The sequence below is a fragment of the Eurytemora carolleeae genome, unplaced genomic scaffold (genome assembly GCF_000591075.1).
Source record: "Eurytemora carolleeae unplaced genomic scaffold, Eaff_2.0 scaffold220, whole genome shotgun sequence".
Classification (NCBI taxonomy): domain Eukaryota; kingdom Metazoa; phylum Arthropoda; class Copepoda; order Calanoida; family Temoridae; genus Eurytemora; species Eurytemora carolleeae.
The window spans coordinates 294,559-305,488 of record NW_019396829.1 but is presented as its reverse complement, the minus strand read 5'-3'; the positions used below and the strand labels follow the sequence as shown (position 1 = coordinate 305,488).

The 10,930-nt window shown below is 34.9% G+C and overlaps 2 protein-coding genes across 2 annotated transcripts; both read left to right on the top strand.

Annotated features, from left to right (window-relative positions):
- Nucleotides 1-1,058: 1,058 nt before the first annotated feature.
- LOC111709158 (hepatic leukemia factor-like) lies at nucleotides 1,059-9,898 on the top strand. Its single transcript, XM_023482768.1, has 2 exons — nucleotides 1,059-1,189; nucleotides 8,249-9,898. The coding sequence occupies exon 2, from the start codon at nucleotides 8,279-8,281 to the stop codon at nucleotides 9,290-9,292; it is 1,014 nt and encodes a 337-aa protein (XP_023338536.1). The 5' UTR covers nucleotides 1,059-1,189; nucleotides 8,249-8,278; the 3' UTR covers nucleotides 9,293-9,898.
- Nucleotides 5,913-8,257, top strand: LOC111709148 (protein giant). Its single transcript, XM_023482757.1, has 5 exons — nucleotides 5,913-6,201; nucleotides 6,416-6,767; nucleotides 6,927-7,046; nucleotides 7,146-7,545; nucleotides 8,249-8,257. The coding sequence occupies exons 1-5, from the start codon at nucleotides 6,141-6,143 to the stop codon at nucleotides 8,255-8,257; spliced, it is 942 nt and encodes a 313-aa protein (XP_023338525.1). The 5' UTR covers nucleotides 5,913-6,140.
- Nucleotides 9,899-10,930: the final 1,032 nt, after the last annotated feature.

Below are 10,930 nucleotides of genomic sequence, written 5' to 3'. Positions count from 1 at the left end.
GCCAGAATCCCAGAATGCATGACTGAGATATCCATCCATCCACGTGATTACTAAAATAAATAAATTATATCAATTGTAACTTCTCATAATAAAGATATATTAAATAGAACATCTATTATTGCTTTTTTTATGCGAACTTGTCCACCAAATGAAAAAGTAGAGGAGCTATGAGGTCGCAAAGTCGCAGAAGTAATGTCGTATAAATTTGACCTTCTTCTTTAATATTTCAATTTTCAATTCAATTATAATCTTGTGTGCAATTTACCACTCTAGTTTGCCGAGTCCATTAGCGCCTGATCCAATCAGGGTTCAGCCATGTGTCATCATCCAAGTAGAGATAAATCCTTATATCGGCGCTGTAACAGTAAATGGAAATGTTTACTGAAACATAGTGCACTTCAGCTTTAAGTGTCCTATAAGTATTAACCGCTCGTGGTTTGTTACCCCATGTATAAAAAGATTGTGAATGCAAATTTGTGATTTTGGAAAAGATTCCAAAGATCATTTAAATAAATATTATTTAAACATTATTTAATCATTCTTCAACCATTTTCCAGATTTGTTCTTGTAAATATATGTTGTTTATACTTCTCACTCATAAACAACAATCTAATAAAAGATTTCCAAACCCAAACCATAACCAAGCAATCTTTCTAATGTTTGTAAACATATTAACTCCCCCCCCCCTCCCCTCCCGCTCCCCCCTTCCCTCCCCCACTTTTCTTTTCATTCCCGCCACACTACCCTATCCTTCTATCTTGCTCACTCTTGTGTATCCCTAGCTATCGGTCAAGTAAGGTTGAAGAAGATTTGGGGGAGCGAGTGGTATAAAGGGTGGAAAGTTTTTGTAGATTTTAAAAAAGCTACATTATATTTGAATTTTTCTATTCCAGTAATACAAAAAACAAACAAAAAAAGTTAAATCTTCATAAACATTCCCCCCGCCCCTATCATTGAACCTTACCCCCCTACCCCTCCTCCCCCTCCCATAAAAAGTAACGGGGTATTGATGTATGTGGCTCTGACCCTAAATGAACAAGCGGTCAGTCGTGTGTATCTGCTCCGACCGGCTGGGCGTACAAAACCCTATTTTCCCTGGGAAAAAATCAGCAAAATCCTCTAAAAAAAATCGAAAAATCTTGGAAAAAGTGAACTTCTATGTAACAGAATTGTACTACTCTTCAATAAGGTAAGAATTTGTTTATATTATAATAATGATAAGTATGACCAGGGTTTAATAATTATTGATCATTAATAATTAGTAATAATAGGAATATGAATATTCATTCGTTTCCTCCCAATAATATGTTCCAAATAGTATTTAACTTCTATTCTGAACCAGTTTATCTAGGTGTTGAACAATATGTAATAAAAATATATTTAATTATATTCTTAACCCTTAATTTCCCGATTGCATGATTTTCCATCTCTTTTAACCTCTCTCCTTATTCCTATGTTTCTTTTTTCTCTATTTGTATTCACTATATCTTTTTATTTTTTATGATTCCTTTCTTCCCTTGTTACAATAGACCCTCTCTTACTACTGTATTCCCTTGTTACACTAGACCCTCTCTTTACTACTGTATTCCCTTGTTACACTAGACCCTCTCTTTACTACTGTATTCCCTTGTTACACTAGACCCTCTCTTTACTACTGTATTCCCTTGTTACACTAGACCCTCTCTTTACTACTGTATTCCCTTGTTACACTAGACCCTCTCTTTACTACTGTATTCCCTTGTTACACTAGACCCTCTCTTTACTACTGTATTCCCTTGTTACACTAGACCCTCTCTTTACTACTGTATTCCCTTGTTACACTAGACCCTCTCTTTACTACTGTATTCCCTTGTTACACTAGACCCTCTCTTTACTACTGTATTCCCTTGTTACACTAGACCCTCTCTTTACTACTGTATTCCCTTGTTACACTAGACCCTCTCTTTACTACTGTATTCCCTTGTTACACTAGACCCTCTCTTTACTACTGTATTCCCTTGTTACACTAGACCCTCTCTTTACTACTGTATTCCCTTGTTACACTAGACCCTCTCTTTACTACTGTATTCCCTTGTTACACTAGACCCTCTCTTTACTACTGTATTCCCTTGTTACACTAGACCCTCTCTTTACTACTGTATTCCCTTGTTACACTAGACCCTCTCTTTACTACTGTATTCCCTTGTTACACTAGACCCTCTCTTTACTACTGTATTCCCTTGTTACACTAGACCCTCTCTTTACTACTGTATTCCCTTGTTACACTAGACCCTCTCTTTACTACTGTATTCCCTTGTTACACTAGACCCTCTCTTTACTACTGTATTCCCTTGTTACACTAGACCCTCTCTTTACTACTGTATTCCCTTGTTACACTAGACCCTCTCTTTACTACTGTATTCCCTTGTTACACTAGACCCTCTCTTTACTACTGTATTCCCTTGTTACACTAGACCCTCTCTTTACTACTGTATTCCCTTGTTACACTAGACCCTCTCTTTACTACTGTATTCCCTTGTTACACTAGACNTATATGATATTAATTGTATTATATTTGTTTACTATCCAAGTGTATATGTAAGAGAAGTATTGCATTGTATATATGATATTAATTGTATTATATTTGTTTACTATCCAAGTGTGTATGTAGGAGAAGTATTGTATTGTATTGAATATGATATTAATTGTATTATATTTGTTTACAATCCAAGTGTATATGTAGGAGAATTATTGTATTGTATATATGATATTAATTGTATTATATTTGTTTACTATCCAAGTGTATATGTAGGAGAAGTATTGTATTGTATTGGATATGATATTAATTGTATTATATTTGTTTACTATCCAAGTGTATATGTAGGAGAATTATTGTATTGTATATATGATATTAATTGTATTATATTTGTTTACTATCCAAGTGTATATGTAGGAGAAGTATTGTATTGTATTGGATATGATATTAATTGTATTATATTTGTTTACTATCCAAGTGTGTATGTAGGAGAAGTATTGACCATAATAGGTGTAATTTTCAACGATTATCGTTAATTTTTAATAAGTCTATTTCTTCGTTTCTTCCCTCTTATCAAACTACTACTCAATATTAGTTATTATTATTAGTAGCTTGCTTTCTAAATTATATTTTCCTTTCATTGACATCGTTTTGCTTTGTCTTAAAATATGCTTTATATAGGGTTTAGGATATAAATTTTTAATAATACCCAAAAGAAATTTTTCTAAAAATGAGAACTATTATATTAGCTTGGATCCTGTCCTTCTTTTGTCCATCTATTTCCGTTCTATTTTACCAGTTTCCGGTTTTTGACGCATATCAATGTTCCTAATATCCGGTTTTAGTTAAGTCCACTATGCATTACAGATAGACTTAAAAAATAGGACTGGTTACTTGCCTCAAACTGTAATATTCGAATATTTATATATAGGTAAAAACTTGAAAAGATACAAGGATTATTAAATTAGAGTTTGAGGCGAAATATCAGTTTTATCCCCCTCCTTTGCATAAATAGATTGTTTGGTATTTATCAGATTTAGTTTCCCACACTTTGATATCAGAATTCAAATCTTATAAGCAAACCAGAGACGTAAAAAAACGAAAATTGAAAAACAAGAAATACTTTATGAATGCAGAAGAACAAGAAGAACAAGAAGAAGAAAAAGAACAAGAAGAACAAGAAGAACAAGAATAACAAGAATAACAAGAAGAACAAGAAGAACAAGAAGAACATGAAGAACAAGAAGAACAAGAAGGACAAGAAGAACAAGAAGTACAAGAAGAACAAGAAGAACAAGATGAACAAGAAGAACAAGAAGAACGAGGAGAACAAGAAGAATGAGCTGATGACCAGGGAAACCCAGCTGGTTTGATGTAAATTATTTCATCACCGGGTGTGTTTCTCCGTTCATCTTTTCGTCAATTCGCCAATTCGTCAATTCGTCAATTCGTCACTTCTTCAATTCGACAATGCACCATTTCGTCAATTCACCAATTCGTTAATTCGTCAATAAATAAATTCGTCAAATCGTCAATTCACCATTTCGTCAATTAATCAATTCGTAAATTTACCAATTCGTCAATTCGTCCGTCAATTCCCCCATTTTACATATATATATAGTTCATACAAGTACAATGTCTGGTTAAAAAAATGATTTATTTTGGTTATTCAATATTATTTCATTTATATTGCATTATTCAATATTATTTCATATATATTGCATGCATAGACCTACAAACATAGCGTGCACACACTGATATATTTTAATCCCGTCAAAACAAGCAATACATTGCATAAATTAACACTTATCACAAAAAAAAATTAAATGTTTTTTTGTTAAAAAATTAGATTTGAATCTGGTAGCGGTGACATTTTATTAAAAATAATTTGTGTTGGGTATAAAGGTTTATCCCTGAATTGTGGTTATGGTATATTATTCGTTGGTCGTGTCACAGCTTTATTATTTATGCATATATAGGATCCAGGTTGCAAATACACAACCTTCGGTCGGATTTTACTGTGTACTATATACTGTCTGAACTGAAAACTTTAGAATGAAATATCCTTAATCCCGATTACTTAATCTGAGTATCCAATGGACACACTTTTGATTTTCTTCTTAAACCGTTCTTTCTTGGATATAGTAGAGAAAAATCAAAAACCGTTTTTTAATTAGGGAGTTCCTCCCATTTCTGTATATAATCTTAAATGGCGCGCTAAATTTCAAATTTATCGGCTTCGTATACGCGACTCTGATTGGTTGAATTTTATACACCTTTTAGGATAAAAGTACAAGATCAGATTAGTCTCTATACTAAGAAAAAGAGAGGATCAAGCATTAATCTCGATATCCACCGTTCTAAAGTTTTCAACTCTAAACTCATAATTACAATTTTTAAACTCAAACTAATTATTAATTTAACAATGAAATCTTTGTTTTTGTGTAAAAACAGTTTCTAATCTTGGAAGAATGTATAATTATGCATCAAGGTTTAAGTTATTATAATATTATTAAAAAGTTCTCAACTAACGTTAAATCAACGTTAAAAAACTCTCCCCACAAAAAATGATAAAATAGGAAAAACAAAAGATTATTATAAAATCTATTTTCTTAATCTTTTATGTTTATCAACATAAAAAGATTTCTTGCATTTGATGGTTTTAGTGCATGCATGACTGAATTTGTAGAAAGCTGGTTGGTTTATTGGGAGGAGGGGAGGGGTGGGGGGAATGATGACTTATTATTATTGTCCATCATTATGTTGCAATTACGGTCAAGAAAAAGGGGGGACAAGATTGGAAGGTGGGGAGGGGGGGGGGCAAAATTAGAATAGGATTCATGACCTACACAAGCGAAAGAGGGGGGGAGGTTCCCCTCTGAAAATAAACCTTCTTGCAATAGTTAGAAATTGCATTATTTAAAATAATACGGTCTAATGGAATTTTGTCCTTCAACTCCACATATTCTCCGTCTAATCCTTTCCTTCTAACCTTCCGTATCATATTTCAAAATTGCCTGTAACCACGGAATTGTTTAACATCTAGAATAATCCTACATTACGGAAGCTTGAAGCCCAGGGGGAGATTCCTTGAACCGACGTTTAACCCGCATTCCTCGGTTCAAATTCTTCCCTCTACGCGCTCCAGAGAATCCAGGCTTCTGATTGGTCAGCTAGATATCTTGCTCGTCTCTGATTGGTTGGAAGTTTGACGGAGAATGTAATATTAGTGCTTAGTGCCTGAAGCAACCAAAACACATGGTTTTTGACCAAATGATTCTCCGATACGCACAATTTGCTTAGCTCCCCGCTATATTAGAGGCGACGGAGGAAATTATTTTCTTTGAAAACACTGAATTAGCATCTTCCTAAATCTTTTTAAAGTTTCCTCTGTTGCCCTGTAAGAAACCGAATTTAAAGATGATTACAAAAATATGACAGAAGTAGTTAGAAAGGCCATTACACGGAGAATGTGTGTCCAGTTAACCCTGGATACTTCATCCTTCTCCAGTTAACCCTGGATACTTCATCCTTCTCCAGTTAACCCTGGATATTTCATCCTTCTCCATTTGAGTGAAAATGAAATTTCTATGAATCCTCAAAAATCCTAAAACTTGAATTAGAAATGGAAATTGAAGAAAAAGACAAGTTAGAGAAGATGGATGAAGATATTGAAATTCCTTTAGGAACACATTTATTCACTATTTAAAATTTGTTTGGGGCCAAATTTGATAATTATCGAGTTGAACTCCTTAACTTATCCCAATTTTATAAAGTGGTCGGTTCATGTTCAAGAGAAGTGGGTTAACTTAGTCTACGTGGTTTAACTACTTCTCAATATTTATCAAATTAGAGGCTTGATTAAATTCCAGTTTTTCACTGAATAATTTGTTAATCCAGATTTTTCTCAGAAAAGACGAAGTTCAAGTCCTCTTACTCCTTATCCTGCAGGGTTTCCTCCTGGGGTGCTCCCTCCAGGGTTTCCTTTTCATTTTATTAACCCTACCGGGGGGAACATGGGCTTTCCTGTATTTAACCCTTTTCTTCAGTTCCCCGCCCTTCAACTGCCCGCCCTTCTCCACACCATTCTGAACCAATCTCAAGCTGCAATTCATTCTCCTCTAAACCAATCCTTTCATTCCCAATCTAATCCCCCTTTTCAATCTACTCCCATCTCCATTCCCACCTCAAGTCCATCTCACTCCCCCTCTGCTAACTTATTGTCAGTTCTCAATATTCCGTCAGCAACGAGGTATTCATCAACAAAATCTTTAAACTTTTAAAAATATTGGAAATGAGGTTTTGCCAAAAACTTAAAGGAGTTGAGTCTTTGTCACAAATTTTGATTTTCTAATTCCTATATCTTTGCAAACCCCGGTTAAACTTGTTTGTAACAATTTCTCCATTTCAGTATAACTCCAGTATCTCGAAACCAAAAGCCCCCTGAAGATCCTGGTATAAAGATTTCTAACACTGAGCCTATTTCTCAACCTCAACCCAACTTTAACTTAGGCAGTTATGCTACTTTCAGGCAATTAGAGCATTTAAAATTAAATATCAAAGATTTTTACAAAAATATTCAACTATTCTTAAAATCTTGAAAGATAGAAATATTTGCTCTAAATGTTAGAGAGGAAATGTTAAAACAACTTGCAGAGACAAATTCTAAACCTTCAACCTTCTCCAGGTTGAACTCAACACTGAGCAGGTCGGGTTCAACCTTCTCCAGGTCCAGCTCATTACTCTCAGAGAATTCAGACTCAAGGGATTCGTCAGAGAATGACATCAGCATGCTGTCCAGGGATGAAAGCATGCTGAGTACCAGTGGAAACAGCAGTGGAAGCATGCTGCATGCTGAGGTTAAGGAGAAGGCATACCAAGAACGACGAAGAAAGAATAATTTGGCCGCTAAACGGTCTCGGGATGCGAGACGGGCTAAAGAAGACGAAATCAGTATTCGAGCAGCATTTCTAGGAATTATATTTATCAAAAAAAAAAATTTGTTTTTAGGGGTGATGGATGGTTCCGAAGTTATGAATATCTGGGGGGGGGGAGTTCCGTTTATTCAAATTTCAAGATTTTTTTATCGCATCTGAAATTTTTCTGAATTGAAAATTCTGAAAAATATAAAAAATAAATTTCCTTTTTTAATTGCTATTGAACTCATTAGCAATTAAAACCTGATCTGAGATAATTAAGTTTTCTTCTTAATGGAATCAATTTTCATTAAACTCTGATAAGGCTTGTTTCCCATCCCTGTAATGTTTTTTAATGTTTCCCACATCTTCTTAAGATTTCGTTTTTGGCAACCTATTAATTTACTAAAATAGACCTTCTTGGCTTGTCTTATTTTTCTATTATAAATGTTTCTGCATACATTAAACTTGATTTTTTTCTCTCGATTAAAAAGCATTTAACAATATTTAACAATGCACTTTTAATTTTTTTTAAATTATTGAAAATTACTTTTCTATATTATTTATTGTTTAACTTTCTTGTGTATACTATATACGTATAAGTTTAAAGATTAGAGGGGGGGGGGTGATTCTCTCTCACCCCCTCTTTTCTTCTACCACCGTGTCCTGAACATTCTCTACTAAATTATTAATTATTAATTATCAATAATTATCCAACCCTGGTCAGATTAATTATTTACTGTAGCCCAGTGATTATTATTGTATTGTGTGATAACTATAATATACTTTAATGCTCTAAAATATGTTTTTTTTTCAGAACGCTTGAACGATCATCGATCAATCGATCATGAACCTGAACATGAATATGATGGACTGTGATCAGCAGCAGCGGGAGAAGCTTCTCTACCTTGTTGAGAAAATGCGCCAAATTCAAGAAATCCGTACACACTCTCCGCCCTACATCACACCCCCCTCTCCGCCACACTTCCGCCCCCACTACGACCAGCCGTTAGATTACTCCGCCAGTAAGAAGATGAAGACGGAGTGGGATAAACACGACAGTTTAGGCTCGGACGGACACTCCGCCTCCGACGGGCATTCTGATCTCTCACTTACACATTCGCCACGATCCAATGATATTGATTCGCCCAGAGATAATCAGCCGTCTCACTCTCCACCTCCCACTCTCCCCCGCCTCTCTATCTCTCCGCCCGCATCTCCTATCGACAGCAAGGAGGGTATCCTCCCCACCCCTATTCTCCGCCCCCTACCAAACATGCATTCAAACCAAGATATGACAGGACTACTCAAACTTGCCGGTATTGCTACCCAGCTCCCACATTTACACCCTAGCAGCCCAGGGACCATCCCTCTCTCTCTTCCGTATATGCCATCCAAACATGCTTCCTACCCTCCCCCTCTCTCTACCTCATCCCCCCTTCCCCTCTACCACCCCTCCCTCCCTCATCAAGAATCCATGTCTGAGCTCGCCAAAATCGCTGTAAACTCCAGCCAGAAATACGCGGATTTCCGCGAAGGTATGCTCAGAAATATAGAATCCGCGAAACCTAAATCCAGAAACGATCTTTCGCTCTCTCCCTCTCCGTCCCTCACCTCCACACCTACCTCAGAACAAGGGCGTGGCGAGAAGGACGACGCCTACTGGGAGCGCAGGAGGAAAAATAATGAGGCCGCGAAGCGCTCCAGAGATGCGCGACGGCAAAAAGAGAATGAGATCGCAATGCGCGCTCAGTTCTTAGAGCAGGAGAACCTACAGTTGAAGATGGAGTTAGTTCAGCTCAGGACGGAGTTGGGGTCCATCAAGGAGCAAGTTAACCGGCACAGAACCCCGGTCAATTAATCAATCAATGAATTAATTTAATATTTCAATTGATGGATTTTTCATTAATATTTTTTTATTGATATTTTATCGTTTACAAAAAAGTATCAATTTGGTGAATTTTGTCTTTATATAAACCTAACTCGGTGTTTTCATTCTGGGCTTTCTTTTCTCTTTTGTTATAGAAAGTAAGAAATGTAATTCTCACGTTTTTTCTGATCTAATTACATACATAAGTATTATTTCGTAACTAGCATTATTATACAAACCAAAGAAAATGTTTTTACATTTTATTCAATTGCATTTCTTGTACATAGATTTCAATCCGTATTAATATTTTTAATGAACATGATGTTATCATATGTATTAATGGGGTCAAAATAAGCTGGAGATTGGAAAACATAATAAATTTAACCCTTTTATACTTTCAGCCTAGTTTAACCCTGTGCCCCCCTGGCAAGCAACTGGCCTATATACCCCCTCCCCATCCACTCTAGCTTAATTTAACCCCTCTCATGTATAATTTGAAGTGTATTCAGTATTTTATTTTTTAAACAAATGTATGCATTGTAGGAAGTCAATAAATGTTGCAATAATCAAAGATGTAAAAAATAAATAAAAATGTAAAAAAAAATATTTTAAAAAAGTTTTTAAGGTGAGTCTACGTGAAAAATGAAAGGGGGTATAGGCTTACGACGAAAAATTTGCGCTTTTGATCCCTACAAATCTATCTGTTGCTTCTGAAAGTAAGGAATTGACTTTTGCCACAAGCTCAAATTTTCTAATCTCTATATCTTTAAAACCTAATGGTGTACACCTTTGATATTTCAAACTTAGATCATTTGGTCTAACATGATTCACAGTTTGAAATATCAAGGGTCTACGACATTGGGTTGCAAATATATTGGGATCAAAAAATCAGAGTTTGTGACAAAGACTCAATTCCTTTGTTAAAAAACGACTCATGCTGAAGAACGTAGAGTCCATTTAGTCAAATTCAGAAAGTTGCAACATTCAACTCGGATCAGAAAATGATCAATTTAGTTCCAAACAATTCATTCAGATATTACAACCAATAATCATCGATAATTTTTCGACGCATCTGCATAAAGTTGATATTTCATAATATTTTTTATTATCTGATAGTTACTTTCAAAAACATTTATTCCTGTTTCGAGGATTTTTGAAAACGAGGACGACATTTTCATATTTTCCAGGAATGATCGAAAATCCAGCGCTAGTGAAATATTATATTTTAAAACAAAATAAAAAATATTATGAAATACTAACAAGATACGATTGCATCGATAAATAATCGATGACTATTGTTTGTAATATCTAAACGATTTGTTTGGAATTAAATTGATTATTTTACCATCCGAGTTGAATGTTGCAACTTTTTAAATTTGTATGGACGCTACGTTCTTCAGCATGAATCGTTTTTAACAATTTTCTCCTTATAGACGCAACAGATAGACAAGATTTAATTATTCTAACATTGAAACTTTATCAATTCATTTTAAGATTTTATAGTTTTAAAAAGTTGCGTTATTAGTGTAAAACTGCTTGAAATTGTTTGTATTAAAATTTAACTTTAAAAATTAAAATGCATAGTACTGAATGCAAGAAAGAAGGACTGCCACGAATTGTGGCCTCATA

Excerpts from the sequence above, each read along its gene's own strand:
- LOC111709158 (XM_023482768.1), top strand. The coding sequence starts at position 8,279 with ATGAACCTGAACATGAATATGATGGACTGTGATCAGCAGCAGCGGGAG.
- LOC111709148 (XM_023482757.1), top strand. The coding sequence starts at position 6,141 with ATGGAAATTGAAGAAAAAGACAAGTTAGAGAAGATGGATGAAGATATT. Across the intron at positions 6,202-6,415 it reads AGATATTGAAATTCCTTTAG|ATTTTTCTCAGAAAAGACGA; the intron begins GAACACATTTAT and ends TTGTTAATCCAG. Across the intron at positions 7,047-7,145 it reads GGCAGTTATGCTACTTTCAG|AGAGGAAATGTTAAAACAAC; the intron begins GCAATTAGAGCA and ends TCTAAATGTTAG.